A 27598-nucleotide genomic window follows, 5' to 3' on the forward strand; every position below is an offset into this window, starting at 1 on the left:
CTCTGTCGTGCGTTGCCTTCGCGGTCGCGGTCATCTCCTGGCTGGCTTGTGGCACACACACACACACACAGACAGACAGCACGGCTGCCAGGATGGCAGATTGAATGATGCTGCAGTGGGTCCGGTATGGTCTGGTCTGGTCTGGTCTGCTCTGGTGGTTCCAATAAATGCTCTATAGATGGAAGTGGAGTGTGTTTAAGAGTTTAGTGTTAGAATTTAGTCATATTTAATTAGTTAAAACCTACTACAAATCGGAAGGGAAGGACTCTTTTTAGCAGTTGAAGCTTTATATGTCCTAAGAGATCGATTTAAATCCATTATTCCTATGGTATTTATATGATATAGTCTTCCGACATGGATAAACCTTTACTGGAATGTAAGAAATGGTTGAATTCATTGCAAATTCTTACAAAAACTTATGCTCCGAACGATCCTTGCTCTGAAAACTAGTTCCAAGTGATCCTGTGATATAGTAAACCGATTCGGGCATGGCCTAGTCGACTCCTTAGTTGATACTAATCCAGAAAATATACACTTTAGAGCTCCAAATAGATAGATTCCTTCCTTTCGTCGGGATCATAATACACCTCCTTAAGAAGGGTATCCTTTCTGAACAGGGTATACACTGCCGAGCACCTGCGTTGGCCTATTGCACTTGTCTCTCGTCGCACAGTTTGTGGCCACAGCTTGTAAATGCTTGTCGTCGTCGCTTGGCCGTTTTGGGGGCCATTAGCCTTCGCCTTTGGGCCATTCGCACAGGCACACGCACTCCAATCCGTACACGACGAAAATTTCTGGCAAAATTTCTTCATTTCCTCCTGCAGTTGTTGGCAATTATTTATAGTTTTTTCCTGATGTATTCAATTTATTATGCAGATGCACAGGCAGAGGCATTTGTTGTTAGAAAGTTTCTGGGGCGGGCACTTCGAACATATTGGGAGGTAATTCTTGGCGAAGAACGAGGAAGTTCTTTAGATTTATTAGCTCTTGATATTCCCATTTGATTAACGATGTTTCACACACTTAACCGATCGTTGGCTCTATCAAAATCCACTTAAAGTTCATCACACTTCGGGTAGTAATTAATTACAGCAGAAAAACCCCCATCTCCCCATACCCATCTCCTCGGTAATTAAGAGACAACTTAATTTTGAAGGTTGGCCAGGCAGCCAGCGATCGGCATGCAATTTTCCATGCATTAAAAGTTTAAAGGCCAGAAGCAGGCAGCAGCAGTGGCATCACTAGACAAAAACATTTTCTAATTTATTAATATGTTTAAGAGTTGGCGTCTTGGACATAAGACCACAAAAAAATTGTATTTAACAAACAAGCGATCGACTGACAGCTAACATAGATCGCCGTGGACCATTAGAAAGCGATTAGATAGCGATACAGATACTCGATGCAGCGGTAGATATCCCCCGAAAGACATATGTAGCCCACGAGCAGGCGATCGACCGCCGCCGCCGAAACAATGTCCCCCCGGGATACCCCCTTGGCTAACCCCCCTGGCTAACCGCCCTGGCTAATGCTAAAAGTCGAACGAACAATGGCAGCTAAACATGGCATGGTTAACAGTTTAATTTTCCTCCTCCTCCTGCTCCTTCTCTTTCGAGCGAGAGGTAGAGGGAGACAAACAAAAAATGCCGCTACATGCGGATACTTAATGTATCCGCCAGATACGTAACAGAGACAACAACAAAAAAAACCTATATAAAATACCGCTCTCAATCTCAGGACTAAACAAAAGCAAATCTAAACAGCAAGAAGGAAAAAACACCAACTGCAGTTATCGCTCATTATGGATCGCTTGATCAATGGCTTGCAGGAGAGAGAGGGAGAGATCTTCCCCGAAAAAAAAACGCACACAGACTCCAGTCTAGAGACTGGAGACTCCAGACTACAGAAAACAAAGGAGGCTTCAGGTCAGGCCAACAAGTGTTGGCCACAACGCACAACCCCAGGGGCCAGAGGCAAAAAGCCAGAGCCAAAAACGGTAACAATAAAGCAGCTTCCGCCTCGTATCCTTTTTGGGTCCTCATTTTGCATGGCCTGCTATGAAAAAAATCCGAAGCAATACTTACTATAATACCCGTTGAAAATTAGTCCAAAAACTGTAGGGTATGGCTCGAGACGCACTTTATGAGGCGCTACTTTTGGGTCTCAAGGGAGAAGCATGATCGGTTTAGCCTATACATCAGATGAGAGACATTTTGAGATATTCTATCTATTGAATCCTCTTCTTTTAATTCAGAAATAAACCACATTAATATATGTGTATCCCTTATTCCTTATACCCTTTAAAGCTACCTTTATTTGTCTGCTACTCCCGTACCTTTGATCCCATTTCATTATGCTAATAAAGCATTTAATTAACGCACCATTTATGGGCATCAACCCGAGGATCGAATGGAGTTTACTTTCCTTTAGCCTCCGCCTCAACCACATCCACGTCTCCATTTGCAACGCGACTCCTTCCTCTCAGGCGCGATCCACATCCTCATTCATATATAGTATCTCCATTGTGGTGCGTGCAGCGTATCGGCCAGCACAGAAAAACACAGCTGCGGTTTAGGCGGCATTATGGCTAAGACCGCAGCAAAAAACCTTAAGCAAAGTAAAACAGAAACAAAAATGCGGTAACCGCAAATGTTTTGCTGTAATTTCTGGTGCCTTTTTTTTCGCCTAAACGTTTTCGATTTGGATGCAGATACAGATACACTTTTGAGATATACTTTCAGTGCCCTGGCCTTCTGCCTTGCTGCTTCGGTTTTCTTTTTTTGTTCGACTGCCAAATGACATTGAAATGAATAGGGTTTTTAGTCGATTTTGATTCACGCGAATGCGGCCAGAGATTCGTTTCGGTTGAGCAGATACATACATATATAGGAGGGCGGTTCTTGAAAGTTTTTGCTGCGATTTCTGGTTGTTTTTTGAGATTGAAGGCCCTGGGAATTGATTTATGAAGTTAGGGAGCGTTTTAAAGGTAGTCGGGATATGTGTATCTCATGTCTGACAATATTTCTGGTCTCAAAATCAAGTAATTTCGCTTCCCAGGACTCAAACCTTTTCTGTGCGCAAAAATTCAAGAACCTATTGCATTCTCTGCACATTTTCTCTAGCAAATCCTAAGTAGTTTTCTATGTCAGCGGCTCACATTACCCGCCCGATTTGGTGGCACTATAACCATTTTCCATATTCATAGCCGAAACTCCAAAGCAACTCCCATAACCATACGCACAACTCCTCGCCAGCTGTCAAACGGAACAATGATAATTTCCCCAAACCAAAAACTGGCTTCTCCTCCTCCTCCTTCTAAAGCAAGAAACAGAATCCAAGGAAACATTTTGGCCAGTACCGTTAGCGGGGCCATAACCCATCAATTATATTGTAATGATGTCTGGGTTCAGTTGAAGCTACTTCTTCGAATGCTACTTCTGCAGCCGCCGCTGCAGTCGCATCTTCAGAAATCATGAGCAACAGGAATGGCAACTGGAGAACATGCTCATTATCAACGGATGGATTGGGGGTACGAGGCACGAGGCACGAGGGGAGGGCATTAGAATGCCAACAGAGAGGGAGAGAGAGAGCTGCCAGAGACGAGCATTCAAGTTCGAAAAGGAAAACTACTTATAGCACTACTGATGAGAATCGCGCCCAGCCAAAATCCACGCAGCCTGACACTCGCTTTGGTATGTGGCATGCACTGCAAGAAAACACCCAAAAAGGTGTCCCTAAGATCGAGAAGGTGATCATATCTTAAACAGATTTTGCTCTGAAGATTCCAGTACTCTTCGGACTGTTGTCCATCTTTCAGTTCCGATTCCTCCTCGATTTATAGTGTTTTATTCTTCTGATAACATTTGGAATCTGTATGTAGACATCCCTTTTTGAAGATCATCTCAAGGACCACTAAAAATAAAATACTTTGATCAGAATTGGTGGAAGAAGTAAAGCAATCCTATGTCCTACCTAGGAGTGTGATCATCGCCTGCTATTTTGAGTCCTCTAAGACATAATTCCCTCTTGGTCACGTTAGGTCGAGGCGTCTGCCAGCCTCAGGGCCTGTTTCGGCCCGTTGTGATACCGCAGAGGATCTCTCCAGATGCTCGTACAAAGTTGGCGATCTTTCTGGGACATAGTGTAGACATCTCCGAAGTGTCATTTAGAAAGACCGAGTCCTCTAACGAAACACAGAAGTATCCAGCTCCAGTATAATCCACAGCAGAAACAGAGTTTAAAAATTACTGAAATGGGGAATAAATTTAACAATGAATCAAAGCATCTGGTTGTATATCGATCCTCAATCGTTCCCTTCGTTTATTCCAGTGTATATCCCAAGCCTCTGTGTTGCATTTGCATTCGAGTGTCCACTAAATGTCAATTAAGTGGGCTTTAACCACAGTCACAGTCCGCAGTCCACAGTCCATGGTCCAGAGGCAGTTTGATTTGGTCACCACTTCCCTGAGTCCCAGAGTCCCTGATTCCCCTCCCTCTCTGGATGATGGTCTCCAACTGCGATTTCCACTTTGCTTACTACAAATACAGAACAGAACATAACATAACATGAAGTAATAGCAATAACAATATTGTCTACACACACGGCTTCTACCATCGTCTGCTTCTGCGTCTGTCTGTTGCTGTGGCTTTTGGTGGAGTGGAGGTGGTGGAGACGGTGTCTCCTCCAAGAAGATGGCTGGAACTATCGTCATCATCATTATAATCATTATTATGATCATCTGCATGTGTGAGCCTCTCCCAGTGGCGGCTCCCTTTGTCATTTTGTGGCATGACGCATGCGTAACGTTCGATTTGATTCAATTAATGGATGGGAATTGTCTGTACGTGTGGTTTGATTGGGTTTGGGATCTCGCTTCGAGATTTTTTCTCTGTTCTCTGGGCTCCGTTTGCTTTTCTTTCCTTTGTGGTCTGTGATCTAAGCAGACTTTGAGGCAGACTTTGATGCAGACTTTTCTGTGGATGCCTGTTGCATGTGGCAGATGTAGCAGAATCTGCAGTGGAGTGCAGTAGAGTGTAGTGCTGTGTAAACAAGCAAAGTGTTGCTGCAAGGAGAAGAGTTTCAGAGACTTGTAAGAGTTTTAATGTGTACAAAATTGTAATTTTCTTAAAGCAAGAGGCTGTTGATTATTATAAATTTAAGCTATATTTAATTTTATTTATAAGATAAAATTTCCATAGTATTTATAGCCTATAGCTTTCAAAGGAAAAGCCGGAGATTGTTCTACCTCTGAGGTTGTCTCTATAGCGATTTTGCCTCTGTTCTAAGGATATTTCTGTACCAAGAGACTCTTCTCCAGAGTATTTAAAAGAATCTCTAGTGTAAATCCGACGTTCAAATACTTAGAGGCTACAACTGAACTAAAGATCACTCTCTTTTCGATTATCTGAGATATATGAACCCCTAAGAACACTCCGAGTCTATGATATCGCTCCAACAACACACGTTCTGTGGCTCCCTGCTAATTGATTGAGTGCATAATAATTGGTAGCTCTCATGATTAATTGCAATTTTATTCCACAATCACGAAATGCCAAGTACGCCCCGAACGATGCCCAACTTCCATTAAAAACTCCTCTCGTAATGATTATCTTTAAGACTAAACGCCCGCATTGTCGCGTCTAATATATCCACTTTTAAGCATCAGAAAATACTCGTACACCGACGACTGGCACATCATATTTTCCATAGACATAGACATAGACGGTTGTTTTATTTGTCAAGTGTGCAATTATTTATAGTTGGGAGACGACGCCAACGCCAAAGCCAAAGCCAATTGCAGGCAGGCAGCAGCTGGGACTAGTACTGCGACTGGGGTTTTAGCCAACAATGCATTGTTGTTGCCTGCATAATAATACCAATTTCAGTTGGATCTCCGACTGTCGCTCGTCGAACAATTAACAATTTTTAACCTTGTTGTGCATGATGCATGTGTCTATGATCATCTCTCTGTGGATTCCATGATGATCATCGTTCAGTGGCCTGCATGATGATCATCATCTCTGATGATGCACCACTTGGTTCGTGTGCATAAAAACTGCTGCTAAATTGTTTCGGATTTTTAGTCTGTGGCATTTGCATACTTAGCTTCTCGCCTCTTGAGTGCTCTTTCGATTTCCATTTCGGTTTTGCAATTGAAATGATTTCGCGTTTGAAGATTTCGATATCATATTGATGCTTCGTATTGCAAAATGCATTTCCATTTGCATAATCGATGGCTGATTGCCGATTGCCATGTGGCGTCTGTTGTGGCCTGTCGTCTGGCATAATTAATTATGAAAGTTTTAATTGATTTTCAACTACGTTCCATCTAAATTTATGCATCGTTATACGTTATACGATATTCTCGTTAGCATTTGAGCAGATTTTAGCAAAACTAAGATGACATCGATGGGGCTTAAATGAGGTTTTGCGTTTCACAAGTGGAGTATCATAAGTTTGTGGCTCGAAAAAAATTGATGCCACTTGGTTTCTTTATAGAAACTGCAATTGTAGTGGTTTACTCTAACATTAAACTCTACAGAAATTCCCTCAAGATTCTTCAACGACACATGTGCCTCGACAAAAACGTTTCGACTGGTTTTCCATCGCTTCTTGAGCTGCTGCTCTGGAGAAACAGAAGACTAAAAGTCAAAATTCTTGCCATGGCCCTGTGATCCACGTAGGAAAGTACTAAGCCAAGATATAAACTTAACAGAAACTATCCCCATTCCCCCCAAAGACTGCAAGCCCAACATTTGGCCTGTTAACAGCCTGTTGGAACAGCAACACCACCCCACACCACGACACACTCTCCCCCAGAAGAGTGGTCGGTCTTCCAACATTGCAGAAGTGCAATCAGAGTAGCGTGACTTTGTTTTTCTTTTGCTGTTTGGCTGGCACAAAAAGTGAAGGTTGAAAAATCTCTGGAAAGGCAACAATTAATGCTCTGATAAAGACAGAAAGAAAGAAAGACCACAGATGTGGTGGCATGTGGCATGTGGCAGATGCAACTGGCGACAGTCGCTGATTGAAGTTCCGTTAATAATGTTGTCGAAGCGTTGCAATGCCTCGATAAGCGCTCTCGTTTTGACGCTATATTATGTGGGCGTGGTGGTAGCCATCGTCGGTGGTACTGACGATTTTGTGACCATGGGAATGCGAAGGAGTAGGCGTGGCCCAACGATCACGGAGCGTCCTGGTGGCATGGTAATGGAGGGCATTGGTTTCCAGTACACAATGCGCTACCAGCCGGGGTTCCATCTGCACAAACTGTTCGCCCAGCCGCAGGAGGAGGAGCCAACAGCAGCGTCATCGACAGAGATGCCCATGGCAACACCAGAGCCCCCAGCACCGCCTCCAGAGCCCACTCCAGAGGAGGATCCGGACGAGCCAGAGCCAACGATACCCATGCGCACGACATCCGCACCTGTGGAGCCCCTGCCCGAGGAAGTATCGCCCTCACCACCGCCAGGAACGGATGAGATGATGCCCAGTCCGACGCCTCCTCCGACTCCTCCGCCAGAGATGAAGCCCACCAAAAGACCAACGATGAGGCCACCTCCGGGGCCTCCTATGTTGCCGTCCAGCACCAAGACCTCCATTATGCAGCCCCAGCAGACGATCAAGAACCTCCTCTTTGGCTCCCCCATCGAAGCGAATCTCATACTGAAGCAACCGAGTGCCCCCAAGTCGCGGGGCAAAGGCTTTCTCAGTCTGTTTGAGGTGATCAAGTTTCCCAACACCAAATGCAGCGTCTCCATGGGCGACATACGCACCATGGAGGGTGTGTGCTACCACGAGTTCGAGTGCAAGAGCCTGGGTGGCATTCCCACCGAAAGCTGTGCCGAGGGCGTGGGCGTCTGCTGTGTCTGTGAGTGAAAGTTGCCACAAGTCCGAGGATCTCACAAATGCATTTGCATCTAATTTCTATCTACTTTCGCAGTTGTCAACGGATGTGGCGATGTCACCGGCCAGCAGATCGTTTACTTCGAGAGCCCCAACTATCCGAATGCAGTGCGGGAGATGATGATCTGTGTGCTGATCCTCAATGTGCGGAAGGGGGTGCAGCAGCTGAGATTGGATTTTCAAATGTTTGAGGTGGGATTGGGAGGGATCTTTAAGAGGAGGACTGTGATCTTCAGGATTCTTTTTAAAGAGGATCGTTGATCTACAGGCTTTTCGGCCATGAATATCATTGATCTCGGCTTCCCTTAGGTATTAGAAAGCGATCTTTACTCAAAGAATCACTAGATCACAGTTGTTTAGTTCAAGAACCACCCATAGATCAAATGTTACTGGTTTTATAATCACCTTTTTGTACTTTTCTTCCCCTTTAGCTTAGTCGCCCCACCAATGGCGATTGTGTGGACGATCAGTTCATAGTTTCAGGCCATAATACCAATTTCCAGATACCCATACTCTGTGGCATCAACACGGGCCAGCATAGTAAGTCCCTTAACATCTTTCAACATTCTCCACCTTCAAACTCTATCAATCTCCCTTCAGTTTACATCCACGTAGGCGACTCCAACGAGGGCAAAGTATATCTTTCTGTATTCGTAAAAGTCTCCAGTGGTGGACGTTCTTTCAACATCAAAGTCACCCAAGTGGAGGATGATCTGGCGCCCAATAATTGTCTGCAGTATTTCACTGAAACAGAAGGAATTGTCAAGTCCTTTAACTACGATACAGATGGCTCCATTGTAGACAACAGAGAGGCCACATATTTTGTAAGTATTTCAATTACAAATTGGTGGATTATTGGGTTTCTATAGATTCGATTTTCCTTTAAGAACAATCTAAATTATGCCATATGTCTGTCGCGTATGAAGAATGTCTGCAGCGTCAGCTACAACACAGAGCAATTGGGCGGCGACCAGCCAGACTTCCAAATTGTCAACAAAGATGAAGGTAAAGTCATGGACAAATCTAAAAAAGAATCCCCTATCAAAGAACTTTATTTTTTCCAGCCGAAAACGATCTCATTTCTGATGGCCAGGCGGGGGCTGGTATCTTCAATTGCCCTGACGACTTTATAGCCATCAATTCAGTGCCGTTGTGTGGCGAGAGGTTCAATGATGGCCGAGAGACTGAAGATTTTACGATGCATTCGACGGTGAGGGATACGGCCGCCGGTCCCATCATCCTGCCCTTTCGCACCGATGCCGAATATGTGGGTCGCGGTTTTCGTTTGCTCTACAGACAGGAACTGTGTGTCTGATCTGGGAATCATCGCCATCGCCATCGCCATCGCCATCTCCATGTCGATTTCTAGTTCATAAGAGAGGCATATACACAGCACCATGGCTGATGGATGAATGGATGGATGGATGGATGCCTTTCTGGCTTCAAATACAAAATTGAATCTTTTACGCTTTGGTCAAAACTTGGGGGCATTTGATTTTGTTATGGGAACGACATCCATATCCGTTGCTTTGCCAGCACTAGGCTGCTGCCCCCGTGTTAATGTGTTTTGTTGTTGTTGTGTGATTTGGTGGCTTAGTTTTGGCGCCGCCCACCCACCGTCACGTCATCACGTCACAGAAGGAGGCGTGTCCGGGTCTGGGTCCTCCGCAGGTTCGTAAGTTCACACACCATTCGGTTCTCCCTTCTCCCTTGCACTTGGAGGTTCCAGTCCTCCAATCCGCGTTGGTGTTTGTTGACAGGTTTATTTCAAATTTGCACATCTAACAAAAAAAAAAAAAAAAATATATAGATAGATACTATGACGAAATCTATAACTTGCCGCATCGCCATAGCGACGACGACTCCTCTACTGCGATTTCTATGCTTAAATTTGTAATAAATTTGATTTTTTCCTTTCGATTGCAACGGATGATGTGATTTTTTCTTTCCCCTTCGTTTTTTTGTTTTTTGGATATCCAACTGTCTGTTTGTCTGTGTGTTCGTTGGTTCCGTGATAAAGTCACAATTAACCCACGCCTTTTTCGTAGCGGTACTCTTGTCGGTACATACATTTGCATATCATTTTGATTGTTTCGCGATTCGGTGGGGCTGAACCCGGGCGACATCATGACTATCTATCGCTTGGATGACTGACTGACTGTAAAAGTGTGCACTAGTCGTTCCTCTGGTAACACCAACAACTAGACCAAAGCAATCATCAACCAGAGCCAGAGCCAGAGCTGTGCTGTCTACAACAACAAATTACTTCTCGACCAACAATAGACAAATGAAAGAAAACCCAAAAAAAAACAACAAAGCATATTGCATGCAAAAGTTTTTTGAAGTTTGTCATCAAATGACGTTTTGCGGATACCTTTTCTGGGGACACACCAACTTTATGTCGACTCTGGCAAAGAGGGGCAAGCGGCACAGTGGGGCTAGGATACCAGAAAATTATGATAGAATTAAAGGGAAGTATAGGGTTGTGATAGCACAGGAAACGAGATCAGAATTAGAGAGATTATATATTTATCTTATATCAAGAATAACAATTATAATAATAATTATGCAACACAAATCAAAATAATAATTATTCAATAAAAACCAAGAATAACAATTATAATAATAATTATACAATAAAAATAATAAATAATAATTATTCAATAAAAATCAAGAATAACAATTACTATAATAATAATTATACAGTAAAAATCAAAAATAACAATTATTCAATAAAAATCAAGAATAACAATTATAATAATAATTATACAGTAAAAATCAAAAATAATAATTATTCAATAAAAATCAAGATTATTTAATCATATTTGTCTTATATATTTATCCATGAATCCATAGACAGACCTATGGATAATATAATATGTTTTGGGATAATATATTCTTCGATAAATATTTCCCCTAGGTGAAAAACTGTACTAGAAACATAGCTTTCAAATGAAGAGAGTTTTCTGTATCATCTCGTATTAATTCTATAGCTCTGAGACCCCATCCTTAACCAATCCCATCCCACTGTACAAGTACCTCTCTCATTGCACACCAACGCCAGCCAGCACATAAATAAATAAAAACCGTAAGAAAAGCCAAGAAAATCAAAGAAGAAAAAAAGGGGGGATACAAAAATGGGTATAAAATAAAATAAAAATCCCTTCAGGGCGTAACGTGCACTACATTAGAAATTGAAAATCCACCGACACCGCCAGCCGCCAGACGACGACAAACAAAAAGACTTCAACGATGACGAGGACGTTGTCGGGCAAGAGACGACATCGACATCGACATCGAGACATCGAGACATCGTCGTTGAGGTTCAAAAGACAACATGAGAATCTTTTTGGCCAAAAGCAAAAGCCCACAAAAAGGCAAAGCGCCGTTTGATGGAAATTAGGGAAACTGAAAATCATTTTTTGTTACTTTTTTGTTTCTTTTTTGGAGGTTTGGTTTTGGTTTTTTGGCCTGGTTTTGTTGGGGGTGTGGGAACCAAAAAGAGAACTGCAAGCGTGCATGGCAACGCCTTTTGTCACAGACTGTACCCTGCTACACTGCATTTGCATAATTTAATCAATGGAATGAGAGAGAGGTGAAAACACAGCCATCATCAACACAGCAGAGCACAGCACAGCACAGGCCATGCCATGCCATGCCATGTCGTGGTAATCAAAGTTAAATACCTGAAAGAAATCAAAGGAAATCTCTTGGAAATCTCTGGCAACACACTTCATGGGGCTTTAATTGTCCCGCGCGGCGGTTCGGTTCCACTCCAAGCCCCCAAAAAGCAGCCATCGAGGAGGCCTCCGCTCCACCAGTGGCATGCCGCACAGAGATCACAATCTCCGCCAGCGCGGAACAGATCAATGCAAGGGGCAGCAAGCGGGCAGCAATCAGATTGAAATGGACAAAATATTGGCAAAAATGCCAATAAATTTTTGACAAGACATTATACAAATGCTGTCTTTATTAAAAACAGACTCTGGACCACCGCTTGAGTTTTGTTAATTGCAGAGACTTATCGAACAAATACTCGTAAAATGCCAGCACCAGCACCAGCATTCGGCATGCGCCGGACCCATACCCATACCCATACCCAGACCCAAATAAAGCGATCAACGAAACGATCGAAGATCTCCTTGGAATCTCTTGGAAGCTCCTTCTACTACTGCTTCTCCTTATCGCTGGAAGTCTATCTAATGAGAGACTCCAAGTATTTCTTGTTTCTTCTTCAGCAATTAATTTATTAACTGGTTGGACAGTCGATCATTTGGCCATCGTTAATGGTTCTTTAAACGGCATGAGGTCCGGTCCGAGGATGGTGGCGGTCCTGGCTACGGGAGAGGTTTCCTCTCCTCTCTATTCAAATCCCAAAGATCGATCGGGCTCATAAAATGCTGGACAGCCTTGTCGTAACTCAAAGTAATTAGTCATTGCGGCGATTAATGGAATGTGAATCATCAGAGTGATTCGACTCGGAGAGTTTGTCTTTAAAAAGATGCAAAAATTATTATTTTATTTAGGAAAAGCTTTAAATATCTATTGGAAAGAGGTTTTATTGATTTGGGAAGAGCATCTTTACTAGAGGTAGGAGATGGGATAATACTTTAGGGATATAATACCCATTATAACTGAATGAAAAATAAGTCCTGGATTAGTTTGAATATTTATAGAAGCGGCGTACCGGCTATCATGATGTCGAGGCACGTGTGCCTTAACAGAAAGCATTCCGATTGGTTTTTTTTTTCATAAAAGTTTGAGGATATGTTATAATCGATTAATTTTAATAAATGCTCCATTGCTCCATTCAGGTGTGCACACAGAGGTGTACACAGAGGTGTCGTCGAGGCATGAATCAACAATCAATTTCCCTTCTAATGGGGCAGAAAACCCAAAGTGAGGCCATCAAAAACAAGTAAAATTAGGCACAAATTACAGAAATATATCACTGTATACCAACCAGCCCTCTTGCAGATCCATTTCCAATTGCAGACCAAAAATAAAACGAGAGAGAGACACTTGACCCTTGGCCCAAAGATCCAGCAAAGACACTGCCACGACAATCATTATGGGGCCAGGGAATGCATTCGCAATGGATTATTATACATATGAGGAGGCACCCACTCCTTGAGCTCTGCGCTGACTTTGAAGACTTAAGATGGCTCGGTGTGCCACGCGGTCTCCCTGGAAGGTAGTAACCAAAGTGACATCGCAGCGAACACATCAAGTGAGCATTTTATGATTCACGCTTGCATTTAAAATCTCATCTCATCGCCCCAAACAAATCGCAAACAAAACGTCTATGAAACGTAAGTACCCAAAAGCAGGGGGTACGGGCACGGGCACGGGTACGGGACTCTGGGGCTCAACTTCACGCCGTAATTAAACTGTCTTCTCGGTTTGTTGTGTGTGCACTCGTACTCGTACGAGTAGTACAAGCATTCAACCATTCAGCCGTCCAAAATCCATCCCCAAGTGCCATTTAAAGTTTCTTTTACTTAACAGATTCCCTTGTGCCCCCACACCTGTACCTGTACCTGTACCTATAGCTCTACTGATATGGAATACCCCCCTGTATTTGTGTCGTTTTTCACACTATTTTCTACTAATTTTAACGATTTTGTTCAACTCAACGACGAATCGGTTCAGAGTCTGAGATCTAAGGCATGGGATGGCGATGGCGATGGCGATGGAGACATGCCTCTTGGGCCCAGCGTCTCTCTCTTTGGCCATTTTATTGCCGCACTTTTAGCACATTTCGCTGACGCTGTAGCAGTCGCAGTCGCAGTCGCAGTCGTTGTGTTGGCCATTTATTTACATGTGTAAAAATGCTAAGTGCCTAAATGCCTCGTCGCTGCCACTTCGATGGCAGTGGAGTACTACAATGGAAATTGGCACATGGGAGATTTTTCTCTCAGTTTATGCTTCATTTGCTTCGGAAATTGAAAAAAAACTTGGGCTATGAAAAGTGAAAAGAAAGACTGGGAGGAGCAGAGAGAGAGATGCTAGAATTGATTCCAAAATTAAGAAAGAATTTTCAGAATTTATTTTGAGGAATATATTTAACCAGTGTCGAGGCACACGTTCCTCGACATTAAGATACCCGAAAACCAGTTTCTGTGCATTCTATGAAAAGAAAGATGGGAAGGAGAGCCGGTAAGCCCCATTTAGACGTTCGATATTGTTTGAATCTGTTGAAGTGTTGTCTTAAGGAAGTTTTTAGTTTTTGAACTAGTTTATGAATGGAAAGATTTCGTGTAACTCCATTGTAGACGTTCTATATTGTTTGAATCTATAGGAAAATGTTGTCTTTAGGAAGTTTTTAGTGCCACAAAGTACTGGTAGGTATTCCTCCAGGATTCCGTGACTTTGAATGATCTATAAAGCAATTTGAGACGTCAATATAGATGTATATATAGAAAATGCTATCTATAAAGAGTACCAAACATCAAATTTATTCCAAAAATTGTCCTTTTTCGTTGGTTTAGATAAATCATAGGGTTTTTTCAGACTTCAAATAAAATATAAACCATATTGTAGGTACAGTTCGTGTCTTTCTGGTTAGATCGGATTAGAATCCATATAGTTCTATCACTCAAAACCATATTATATTACAAAAGTAATCCAATAACTATTCTTACACACCCATTTATGTTAGTAGAAGCTTCTTCTTCATCCGCTTTCAGCTAAAACCACTTTTAGTACCATTTTTTCCCCAACTCAAAGGCACCCAAAAAGTTATCTAAGCATTCTACTCGATCATTGACCTTCCCTCGGGTGGAATACCATCACCATCACCATCATCATCATCCTCATTACCACTACCCATACAACATCCTGGACATGGTGTATTCCTGGCCATCTGCTGGAGACCCGTAGCAACAGCAGCAGCTGAGAGACGACGCATGTTAATCTCCCGAGAAGTCTGCGCACATTCATCAAAATATCAACACCCAACCAAAAAAGGAGCCTTTCCAAATTCGCGGGCTGCTGGCATCCCCATTTTTGGGGGAAATATGTTGCATGTAAAACATTCAAACGGGCAGCAGCAACCAGAGATAACAACGCAAGAAGAGAAGCAGAAGCGGGGAGGAAAAAAGTCTAGAAGAAGACGAAAATTAAATGGGGAAGAGCTCTTGGAAAATGTGCATAAATCGCGTGAAAAATGTGAAAGAAAAAACAACATTTTGACACCGAAAAAAAAAACAGAAAAAGGAGAGGAAAAACTCAGAAGGCAACTGCGAGTGCGAGTGCGAGTGCGACTGCGACTGCGACTGATGATTATGAATATGAAAAATTAATGATAGTCACAGCATGGCAACAGTTGCACGCACATCGGAGTAGTCCCGGAGCTCCCCGAGAGTCCGCCAGAGAGCGGGAAATGATGTAAATAGGCAGATTAAGCATACGCAACGTTGGCCACTTTGGCCAAGCCTTGTCAGCGTCAATTTTCCAAGGCTTATCCGTTAGTTACACACACACACACACACACACACAGAGAGAGACTCAGAGACACAGGCACCCAAGTGGCAGACAGCTTTCCACTCTCGGGGATTTTTAATTTTTATTACCATTTGCCTGATTTTTGCATTCAGTTATGGCTCTTACTTTGCATTTGCCACATTCTCTCTTTCTTTCTGTGGAAATTGTGTGGATGCGTGGATTTTTCATCGGCTCAGGTCACAGCAGAAGCAAAAGCAGCAGCAGTCGCAGTTGCAGCCACAGTCAAACTTTCTTTCTTGACTTTCAGGCCTCCTAATCGGCTTCCATCTTCTGGCAGCGAATTCTGGCTGCTGCTGCTTCTTCTGGTGTCACCGTTTGCTGCGTCTGCGTCTGCGTCCCTGCCCCTAATCTAGCGATTAACTTTAGTCAGGTTTGCCTTACGTTTAATTGCCGCACTTTTATTTAATTTCTTAGCGGATTGGCCCGCTGTCTGCGGCACTGGCACTGGCACTGGCTCTGGCCTCTGGGCAAGGTTCAATTTTCCGCCTATTTTCCTCCTCTTTCTGGCTCTGTCTGACACCGCTCTTTTCGGTTGCAGGTTGCAACATTTCGCGCAGCTTAAAGACTAATTAAGAATTGGCAATTAACTTGCAGATTTGATAAGTCTTTTACGCCTGGATGGGTTATGGGTTCGGGTTAAACGGTTGTTGACACTGCCAGCCATTTGTTAATGTCCTAGGCTGGTCGGGAGCAGATCTGATGGGGTATTGACGGAGTCTATCTATGGGTTTTAATGGCCATAGCTGTACTCCATACGAAATGGGGGCTTAAGTGCCAAAGATCTAAAGATCGGTTATATTAAAACCGATTTTGAAGCAGTAAAGTGAAGTTTTTATAGTCCTCTGCATATAATGGTTTTAAATACTTTGTTTTTTTTTTAGATGATCGATTATTTTAACAAAAAATTTATATTAAAATCGATTTTTAATCGATATGCAAACGAAAAATGTATGATATACTGTATTATTTTATAGGAATATCGGTTAAATTAAAATTTACTCGAAAGATTCCCGAATAATAATGGTTGGGTTTCAATTAATTTGAGATGATCGAATGTTTTAGCTGAAATGGATATTACAATCTATTTTTAATCTAAAAATGTATAATATACGATATTATTCTATAGGAATATTGGTTAAATTAACTGAATTCGATATTAGAGTAGATGTTTAATCGAAATATTCTCTAAAAATATACAATATGATGTTGATATTGAACACTGTTTAGTTCCTTGCCTTCAATCGCCCTATTTCATTGAGAAATAGACACACGGGGTTGCATGTAAATTAAATTCATGTAAACCACAATTGTTATTATTATAAGAGAGAAACCATTTAAACAATAGCCCAAACCAGTCATGACCTTCACGATCATCCGGCTTTAGGGATTCTCAAAAACATTCCAAAGAAAATGTCTATTAATATATTGTAATCGCATGGCATGCATGACGCATACCAGAATAAAGGGCCTGTCCATTACGTAAACCGTTTGTTCTCCTCCTCGCAAAAAGTACTTAAATTCAACTTGTTAGCCAGAGATCCGCGAGACGACTCTGGGCTCTGACTCTGAGTAAATCTAGGGGCTTGGGATTGGGCTTGGAATAAATACAAAAAAAAAGTGCGCAAATCTCAACAAACGACAGCGTCATCTGCTGCGCCTAGACTCCGGCTCTGACTCTGAGTCGTTGGTTGTTCTCGTGTTTTGTTGTGCCTGGGTAGTGTGTTTTTTTTGTTCGCTGTGTTGTCGTGGTTTAGCGACGCTCGTAAAACATGTTTTTTCAATTAAAAAATCTACGAAATGCATCACAACAGCCCGCAGTACAACACCAACATGATGCCTCATGGTCTTTCCCTCTAGTACTCTCGTACTCTCGTACTTTCGTACTGGTACTCGTCGTCGTATTGTTTGCTGCAGGCACAACTCCAACACCAACTCTGACTCTGACTCTGACTTGGATTCCGATTCCACATCGTCCAGGTCTTAAGCCCCTCCACTTAGTTACAAGATGAAGCCCTCCTAACCGGAGGCTGCTCCTCCAACCCGTCCTCCTCCTCCTCCTTCTCCTCCTCCGTCTCCCAGCAATGATGATGATGATCCCCAGGCCTCGGCTGCAGCGTGTGACTTTATGCGGCAATTGTTAATATGACAAATTAATTTGTTACCCGGATTTGCCTTGCACCTTAATGTTTTGTGCATTAGACGCTGGGTTCTGCATATCTCTGTTCTGTATATGGATACGGGGTATCCGAATGGGAAAGGCAATTGGTCATGGCCAGGCCCCAAGGCCTTGGCTTGGATGGGCTCTAAGCATTTGAAATTTGTCTCTTTTTAGAGTCTCCTCACACAGATACCATTAGATTCCTGGCAAGTGCCATTAAAAATAACGAAATTGTAATCGAAAAAGTATCGCCAGCATTCCAAAATTAATTGATAGGTTATTTATCGATTAAAAATCGATTTGAAGTGGAAATATTTGGTCCTCTAAGTGACAGCTTAATTTTTGATTAAATATCGGTTTTGGTATCGAATAATTTATCATCTCATAGCCTAATATGCACTTAATCCATTGAACAGTGAATACTTCAATATATATCTCAAAACACCGATTAATCAGCTAGTTATCTATCCATTCTATCGATAATTTCATCGAATATCATTGCCATAATTAAAATCGATAACTCAAAAGCAGCCCACACGAAGATCGTTTCACCATTTACCTGCCACAAGCTGTTGACCAACTAATAGAGTGTCTCGTCTGTCTTTCTGTGTGTCAATTAATTGCCATTAAAGCATAAATAGTATTCGGCACGACAATTACTGGGGGATTGTCGAACATAACTAATCATAATGATCATAAACCACTATGGTCACACTGTCATAGTGCGCCAAAGTGCAGTACCGTTAGGAGTGAGTGACGCCAACGCAGAGCAGAAGTCACAGACGCCGCACAGTGGATGCCGATGCCGATGCCAAGAGTCAAGTCAAGGCAATAAATTTTCTATATGGAAAGACGCGTGTGGCAATCAACGGAGAGAAACAAAAGGATTGAGAGAGTGCAGTGCGCCCACAACAAAGAGTGGAGCTCTGGATTGTAGATTGTAGAGGGGGAGGGAGTGGGAGCGGGAGATTCCATAGAGCCAAGTGACGGTGCCACCAATTGCTTTCAATCAAACACAAACTCTGTCATCGATCATGCGGATGGGCTGCTTGACTGCTCCCTGACTCTGGGCTCTGACTCTGGGCTCTTGACTGACAGACAGACAGAGAGACAGACAGACGAACGACGAAAGACAGTCGTCAGAGAGAGGTCTATCCCTCTGGGCTGCAGTTGTTACTCCTTTGGGGCCAATAAAGCCGCAAAAGCCGCCTCCAGGGCCAGGCCCCCGAGAGAAGATGCAGCGTGATGACAATTTGATTTGCATGCAATGGCAATGCAAGTGCAATTATTATGGCAAAAGGTGACCAGGTTTTCATCGGTTCGAGCGATGGTATGCTTTCTGGTCGGTGGACTGGTCACCCTCACCCTCTGGATCTCACCCTCTCTTTCCTCTGTTTTGTGGCTTTCTGGCTATTTTGCATAAATGTCATTATTGTTGCCGCTGCTGTTCCCGGAGTCCACATCACAGTTCCAGGCAGTCGGAGGAGAAGCAGGAGCACCAGCCAGAGGAGAAGCAGGGAGCTATGGCTTTGCAGCTCTGGAGCTCTGGACTGGACACTATCTCAAACTGATTGACAGTTGAATTGAAAAGTTTGGCGACATTTTTCCTTATTTGATTTGTTGCTTTTGTTGTTGTTGCTGTTGCTGTTGCTGTTTCAGCGGTGCTTTGCCTCGCATCCTGGGGCTCAAAAAAGATATGCAAAAATTGCGGAAAATATATATAGTTTTCTGCACATTTTTCTTTCATTTTTTACCATTTCTTGTGTACGTTTTCCTGGCGTTACAATTTTCTTACACTTTTTCCATGTTTTTCACATACTTATAAATGTAGTTCATAACTTTTTTGGGGGTACTTTCCATCGGTAGATGGATGACAGCAAGCAATCAAGACTGAATGTCTTCTCATGGGGTTTTCTCTTTTGATGCACTTTCTGGGGATATTATTATTATTATTCCACAAGTTTTAAATGAAGAGAAGAGAGCTGTTACATTCCTTTAAAGTACTATAATCCATATAATCCATTGCACAAACATCATCTGCAATCGATCGTATGTCTTTTCCTCAAGGAATATGCACTCTTTCGAAGAATACACTAAGGAGGAAATCCTTAGTATTCACACATATCCCAGGCACAGGAAATATATGTACTATCCTGTTTGGTATAGGGGAAATCCATAGAAACTATACAAAACGTAACATTCAGCACCTTTTTATTGAATCAGAAGATTTTATTAGAAGCATCTGGCAGAGTATCTGTACTACCGAACCCCGAAAGAAAACCCACCGTTCTTCCAGCATTAATTACTCATTCAGAGATTGTTTTTTTGTCTAAAAGTTTCCCCCTGAATTATTGCAAAACTATTCAAATATTGCACTCTATTAACCCCACTCACACGAGTCCCCTCCCCAGCGAAAATCTTTGACAAATCACCCAAAAGCGTTATCATGCCTTGCTCTTAGTCTTGGCCACATTCTAACGGTGGTAAGGAGGCAGGCTTTGAACGTTTAGGCCACAGCCAGACAGTCGGACAGACGCAATGGAACATTATTGACAAATATGACAACAAAGACTGACACACATGCCACCAGCAACAGCAACAGCAGCAGAAGCAGAGGCACAAGCAGAAGGAGCAGCAGCAGAAGGAGGAGGAGGAGAAGGCGGAGAGACATGCCCCAAACTTCAGAGAAGAGAAGGCGGATAGGCTTTGGCCCATAACTCCAAAGGGGAGGAGAGACTTGGCCCCCCCCTCTCCACTCCACTCGAATCGAGGGAAACACTCCTTGTTGGCCGCAAATGAAATGAGTTGACATGCATCGACAGCAGCAAAAACCTGGCTGGCTGGCTGACTGGCTGACTGGCTGTCTGCCCGTCTGTCCGTCTAGCCTCTCTGGCAGTAGTCCAAATGGGAAAACGCTTTTTGGACCCACCACCGAAATGCATTTTCACATAATTACCAAATGAGCCGGTGCCTGTGCCGGTGCCTGTGCCGTGCCGGTGCCATGCCGCACTGCTATGCAAAAGACGAAAATTTGAATAGCCCAATGGTGCATGGTCCAATGGTCCACGGTGCATGGTGCATGGTGGGATGGCAGTAAGTAGCAGCACTCCATTCCACAGCAGAGTGGGGCACAAACCAGAGACGAGACCAAAAGTAGTAGAAGTAGAAATGAATGGCATTTCATCGGAGACCGGCCACAGTCCAGAGACTTGGAGTCCAAAGCCAGCCAGCCAGCTAGCCAGCGAGTTTAATTGCCAAACGCAGGAGATGGCGGCAGGAGTTTGACTTGGAGGAGTACCAGTAGCCGCGCCGTCGACTCGTCTTCAGGTTTTTGGCGGCATAATCATAAAATCCTTGGAGTTTAATAAACATTTCCACAGAATCTTTGGCATCGTTGGCTAACTCGTTTCAAGGCTTTCTGCCATGGCTTTTGCGGTACCCATTGGTATTTTTTCTTCTTCTAGAGTTGAAGGGTTGGTTTAGAGGAAAGGTATGTAACAATCAGATCTTAAGGAGCCATAATATTGGGTGTGCATACTTCTGTGATCCATTGCGAGATGAAGTCCATTTCGTCTTTCAAATCTGTAAAATCTGAAGTTTGTGGCGTCTACACTTTAGGAGATATGCGATTCAAGCTTTCCAGACTTTTCTATAACGATTTCATTCACCTATATTCAAAAAATCATCATAATCGTATGGTCAACACCTCTAAGATTGTACAAAATATAAGATATGTTAGATCCACTCATAAATAATGCTAATTTTGTAGCTATACTTATTAAAAAATAGTCCAAATTGGATGAACATCATTCTTCGAATATATAATATAAGGATAACCATTCTAAAGACTTTTCTTCAGAAACATTACAGAAAGGTCTACATAACTATTAGCTACCCCTATTTCAGAATTCATCTCAATCGTAAAATGTTCAGACCTCTTAAGGATGTTCAAAGATAGAGCATTTGCCACGATGCAGAATCTGCACAGCAAGCGGATGATCCATTGAGTTTAAGGTACCACAACTCCTGTATATCTGTAGCCTCTACCATTTCAGGGGCTGCTTACGAGGTATCATCATGGTCGTCTCTCTGTTCTATGCATAACCTCTTCTTACTAGCTTTCCCTTGCGCTTAGCTTGACTTTGCTTTGGCTTTCGGTGTGGCCTATGGTGTCGTGCCGCGGCCTGGCTGTCCGTCCGACCGTCCGTCCAAGTCCAGTCGTTGACTCATTTATGACCCACCGCTGCCGACCGACTGCCAGCTCATTTGCTGGCTTTTGCCTGTAATTAAATATGAAAATTAATTTTTATGTTAGCTTCAGAGAGTCTTAGCGTCTCACAGCCACACATCTCACCTAGTAATTAAAAGTGATATTCCTTTCTGGAAATTCCTCTGCTCAAAGGAGACACAACTTCAAGTTCAAAGTATGCGAGATATTCCCCCCATTGAATAGAGAGATCGATAGATCCCACTTCTAATTGAAATTTATGGCCAGGCCGAAAACAAGATCAAAGCGCAGTTTTCCCACAGAACCAACAGAGCGGCGGCTCCTTGACATTTATTTGTGCAGCAGTCAGAGGCAGGCAGGCAGGCTGGCAGGCACCTACTTGAGGCCCCAACAATGGGGCGCCACACACAAAGACCCCAAACGAGAGAGAGAGAGAGACACGTCTGGGGGACACAATAAAATAACTAATAGGTGACCCGAGAGATAGCCTTAAATGTCAATTCCCTCTCGTATGTGATGCTAGTGACGTCATATGCAAAATACTACTACTACTACTACTACCAAGGGTGGGTGTATCTTGCAGATACATTGTTGCCCCGTAATTAAAAATAACAGCAATGCATCATCGATTCGAATGACGTTGCAGCAGCAGCTTCCAGCAGATGAGAGAAGAGGGTCCCTGCCTCTCTTTGATGCACTTGACATTTTCTCCAGTGCTGCGCCCTTTTCTCTTGCCAGGCACCCCGCCAGCTTTCCGTTTTGTTTCGAGGAAAATAATCATCAAGCCAGCAGTCTGTCAGGCACTGACAGTAACCACAACACACACACACACACACAGACACACAATTTTCTCTCCAGTCATAAAAATTAAGTTGCAAAAATGCACTCCACTACTCCCCACAAATGTGCAACAAAACACAGATGCCCATGCCACACCACATCCATCCATACAATGCAATCCAATGACGGAAGCTGTAAAAATACTTACGAGTGAGACTGTAACTTTTGTGACGACTTCAAGCCCCGCAATTACGTCAACAGCCACGGCCACAGAGGTGCCACCAGCAAGAGTGTCATTAGAAATGATGATTAGAAAACTGTAAATTATTAATTTGCTAATTGTTTGAGAGAAGAGAATCCTCTCCCAGAAGCACTGGGGAATCTCCATCTCCATCTCCATCTCAAAGAAGAATAAAAGTTGGATGTTGCATTTCAATAAAAGTTTACACCTTAAAGCAGGGGGAAAAAAAAGTGAAAAACAGTTGCAACGAGTTCCATCAGAGAGTGATGGAAAAACAGAGAAACTGTTGCAAAAAGTCTTAATGCAAAGAACCTTCCAGTGAAAGAATCGCTTCCTAATTAACTGTTAAGTAGACTTCTAACTGCAGGTGTGGAAGCCTTAATTTTAAGTGGTTTTCCACAATCTTAGAACTCGTTTAAACTTAGAACTGGTTTAAAAGTCAGATTTGGCTCCTTAAATTTACGGGTAAATCAGTGCCAAGGATATGGCTGTCTGAAACTCTTTCAAGGCTCAGTTTTTTACTAGCAGGATGCCCTTTTACAGGTGCTGAAATACCATATACTGGCTTTAACGGGTGTAAACTGTACCTCCTCACTCACTGTCAAATCACATATAAATCTCTGATGTTTGAACTCGCAAATGTCTAGACCTTTCTTGTAAGATCTTAACAAATTGAATGGGCGAATTGATTTAAGTAAGGAACATGCTAGAATCTGGATCTGTACAGAGATAAGTATTTAGAGAATTCCTAGGATAGTTGTTAAGCAGAATTTCCTAATTGAGCAATAACTAACTGCAAACCAGATGCAAATTAATCATTTGCCAACAGATTCGACTAGAAGAATATTAGAATCGATCACACAGCTCCGTGTTATATGTCAAACGTATTTAGAGTAAAAACATTGGCATCAGAAAACAAGAAATAAATAGTTCAGTCGTCGGGAACAGATATAAAATTCAACAAAAATAAAAGTATTAAAAAATATAAAAATTTGAATGAAAATAGTGAGTGAAATACAAAACTAAAAGTAACACGGGGAATTCGTAAATAAAATTAATTTATTCCGATCAGAATATAAACCGAATTCCGAAAACATCAACTAAGAGGTAAGTAAGTTTTGTACCTTGCCGTACATTGTTTACTTTTAAGATGTACCTTTTGGGAGGAAAAAGTTGCAATTTTTGGGGACATCTGCGAGAAAGCCTTCCTAAATTCGTTAAATATGCGGTATACGGTGTTGCCTCCAATACGCTGCTTCAAAAATAGCGAAAACGCACTAGACCCCTAGATGAAACACCACTTTTTGTTTTTGTTTTAATTATGTTTCTATCGCCTAAGGAGGATTCAGTAAAGGATAGTAAACTTTGACATTTTATTCAATAATTGATTTTTGACGTTTCATAATGGTCAAAATGAAGCTTTGAAATTTTGTTAGAAACGACATATCACAGAAGTCTGGAACCAAAACATCGTTGCTCTGGCTCTTATAGTCTTTGAGCACTAGTCGCTAATAGGGACGGACGGACGGACAGACAGGGCTCAATCGACTCGGCTATTGATGCTGATCAAGAATATATATACTTTATGGGGTCGGAAACGATTCCTTCTGGACGTTACACCACGAATCTAATATACCCCAATACTCATTTTGAGTATCGGGTATAAAAAGAAGCAGCGTAAAAAAAACTCAAAATCTACTGCAAAATCAATTTTTAACATAATTGAAATTCTGTGAATTCTACCAAAGCAAGTGTCGCCAAAAGCCAAAAGCCGAAATGGAGAAGAAGATGACCCCCGAAGAGGAGGCCCGCCAGAAGTGTATCACACGGGAACGTGATCGCGAGCGGAAGCGCATCCAGCGCTTGAATCCCAAGTACCGGCGGCTGGAAAAGGAGCGCGATCGGGAGAGAAAGAGGGCGCAGAGGACGAACGAGGCCTTCCGGGAGCTCGAGAACCAGCGTGACAAGATCTGCAAGGACCGCAAGAAGGGGTTCCTGGTGAGCAATCCCTCACAGCTCCCTCCCGAATCCCAGGGCCAGCAACAGCAACAGTAGCCGCCACCCTCGCATCTCCAGGAGCAGCAGCACCACCAGCTACCGCACCAGCGGCGCCGCACCAGCGGCGCCGCAACATGTAGCGGTCGTTCGCGCACGCCGCCTTGCCACAGCAGCCACACTTCACTACCCACCAGCAGCAGCACTGCAACACCACCAGACACACGTCAGCAGCCACCGCCCCAACAGTTGCAGCATCCGCAGCAGTCTTTAGTCTTTAAACTCAACGCTAGGTAGCCAATCACATTTCACACGTTCATGTGCACCTACAGTGGGTCTAAAAAGTGCCTGCACACCAGAAAAATGTTCAACGCAATGCCCACTCGGAACCCACTGTTCTTAGAGTTGAGATTAAATTATTTTGATGATTCCTATTTCTTATTTTATGATGTGCGTTTTCCTGTGACAATGCAGAAGTTTATGGAATTAGACTTGACCTGTAGCAATATCATGAGAAAACATATCTTTGTCCCACAAGTGTCCTGTGTTTCTGTCAATCCTTTAACTGTTCTTCAGTATACAATATCCTTGCAATATTTAAACCCCTTGATGTATCATAGTCTCTTGTTTTATGTCCCCTTTTTTCTAGAAGTCAGTGCTTTAAGGGATGTCTCAAGCACTCATGTACATATGTTCGATATTTGTTTGAATGTTAAGTTAAGACGCCATTTGTAAGATGCGAGGAGCTACAGTTGTGGGCTTCCCCGATCCCGGATAACTTGTCGTCATCGTCATCGCCTCAGCATTCCTTTTTTTTTTAGGTCTACGTATTTTGTTTAGTCGCTAAGTGATACAAGATTAAGATAATGAGATTCGAAATAACGATACGATAACAATAATTGTACGATTACACCTATGATATAATGATACATGGCAAGCCGTAAATAATTATTACGAATTTATGCTACCATTGAAATTTAAAAAAAAGAGGATTCTTTGTAGTAAAAGAGAGAGCTTGAAACAGAAGCCGGAGGTTCTTAGTCCCCAGCTAAATCGGAAGCGCATGGGAGTATCCCGAGCTAGGCTTCTGTCCAGCAGCCAAGCCATCAAAGTTATCTCCAAGTAGAAAGCTTCCAATAATCATTTGGCATCCATAGAACACATTTGGCACCCTTGGCACCCATCACATCTTATTCTAATCCTCCAAATAGCAGCCACCACAGCAGCACTTAAAATCCACAGTAAAATTAAGGTTAAGTGCAAGAACCATAAAAAATCTTGTTAAAAATAACTAAAATTAGTAACTAACTAAAAAAAAACTTAGGCAGGCGGAAACACACAATACCATGCCAGCGGCAGCAGCAGCAGCACTTAAAAGATGAACCTCCTCCTCCGCCTCCGCCTCCGCTTGAATGCCTTTCAAAACGATGCTAAACAATTTTTTGGGGCCTTCTTTTAAGTTCGTTTCAGGCATTCAAACAACATTCAAGCATTGTAAATCAATATTATAACTGAAGTTGAAGTTGAAGCTGAAGCTGAAGCTGAGGTTGTGCAACATGTTGTGGCACTAACATTAGCATTAGCATTAGAAACAGCCAACAAAACACACACTTGACACGTCAGGTAATTGACTTTTTGGCACAAATTTGCATGAGGACATGCCACAGATGATACAAAATTATGATGCAGAGAATGATGATGTATGGTAGGAATAATGATGATGATTATGGGTAAGGGTAAGGGGATGGTGTCTTTTGCTTTGGAATTTATCATCAAGTGCACTCGAGAGACATCGAGACATGTCCAATGGGAAAGATCAAAGCGAAAGTCAAAACGTGAACCATGAGAATACGAATACAAAGAAAAAATACAGGGTTTCAATCTAAGTATCGTCGAAGGTAGAGATACCCTAGAAACAAGCAAGAAAACTTGTCGTTTAATTCAGTGATATATTGAACGAATTCGAATGATTCGAACGCATTGAAGCGGATATGTGGTAGTCTTGTGCAATTTTCCAGTAGAATCCTTTGTTTGTTTATCCATATAAATGGGAGAAATTATAGATAAAATATTACTAGAATTTTCCTACAATTTTCCAGACTTCTTCTGTATTGTAATAGAAAAACGGATACTTTTCATTCCGATTTCTATACTTTAGAGAACCTTTAAAGACCAATTGTGTTTCACCGCATTACAAAACTATTCCAAAGACCACAATACCCTTTAAATGTCCATCTAAAAAGGTAAAAATATTGCCAAATCATCAAAGCTATTTCTAGTCTAAGAATTACATCGATTTGGCCCACATTTCTCATATTAGTCACAAAATTTTAAAAGAATTTCCGGCGCCTTTAAGCTGGAAACTTGTTCAATTTATTGATTGCAGGCAGCAGGTCCTCCCCCATAGGGCATAGCCATTAAACATCTCCATTAACCTGCTCTAGTTGGCAGGCAGGACACTTGAACCCCCATCTCGACCTGGTTCTTGGGAGTCGAGAGGCACTCGCCTGCGCCTTGCCTCGCCTCGAGGTGCGTCCAATAATGAAATTTCTTTTGGGTGGCTCGGACTCGGACTCGGTCTGGGTCTGTCCACCGTCTGTGAATCCGTGTCATGGCACAAATTTCCAAGTCGGAAGTGTCGGCATATAACAAAGTGGCAGGCACCTCTCGATGGTGCACCACCCACCGCCCACCGCCCATCGCCCATCGCCCATCGCCCATTGCCATATCAATATGATTTCCTTTCGTGTGCCGTGTGGCAAGGCTCGTTCTCGTATATATCCT

The 27598-nt window shown here is 42.7% G+C and overlaps 1 protein-coding gene and 1 long non-coding RNA gene across 2 annotated transcripts; one reads left to right on the forward strand and one right to left on the reverse strand.

Annotated features, from left to right (window-relative positions):
- Positions 1 to 3345: 3345 nt before the first annotated feature.
- On the reverse strand, positions 3346 to 5072 carry LOC113567267. Its single transcript, XR_003409385.1, has 3 exons — positions 4602 to 5072; positions 3973 to 4536; positions 3346 to 3912 (listed from the first exon to the last, which is right to left on the reverse strand). It is a non-coding gene; the product is annotated as an uncharacterized LOC113567267 (long non-coding RNA).
- Positions 5073 to 7045: 1973 nt separating this feature from the next.
- Positions 7046 to 9327, forward strand: LOC6594104. The gene is made up of 6 exons (XM_002019845.2): positions 7046 to 7871; positions 7944 to 8098; positions 8338 to 8446; positions 8507 to 8730; positions 8794 to 8911; positions 8971 to 9327. Exons 1-6 carry the CDS (start codon positions 7046 to 7048, stop codon positions 9219 to 9221), a joined length of 1683 nt encoding a protein of 560 aa, XP_002019881.1. The 3' UTR covers positions 9222 to 9327.
- The last annotated feature ends 18271 nt before the right edge of the window (positions 9328 to 27598 follow it).

Source organism: Drosophila persimilis, unplaced genomic scaffold (assembly GCF_003286085.1).
Source record: "Drosophila persimilis strain 14011-0111.01,24,50 unplaced genomic scaffold, DperRS2 tig00003933-arrow-pilon, whole genome shotgun sequence".
In the NCBI taxonomy this organism is placed as follows: domain Eukaryota; kingdom Metazoa; phylum Arthropoda; class Insecta; order Diptera; family Drosophilidae; genus Drosophila; species Drosophila persimilis.

Coding starts and splice junctions, on each gene's coding strand:
- LOC6594104 (XM_002019845.2), top strand. CDS start 7,046: ATGTTGTCGAAGCGTTGCAATGCCTCGATAAGCGCTCTCGTTTTGACG. Junction 8,731..8,793: donor ACAGAGAGGCCACATATTTT/GTAAGTATTTCA, acceptor TTTTCCTTTAAG/AACAATCTAAATTATGCCAT. Junction 8,912..8,970: donor AATTGTCAACAAAGATGAAG/GTAAAGTCATGG, acceptor TATTTTTTCCAG/CCGAAAACGATCTCATTTCT.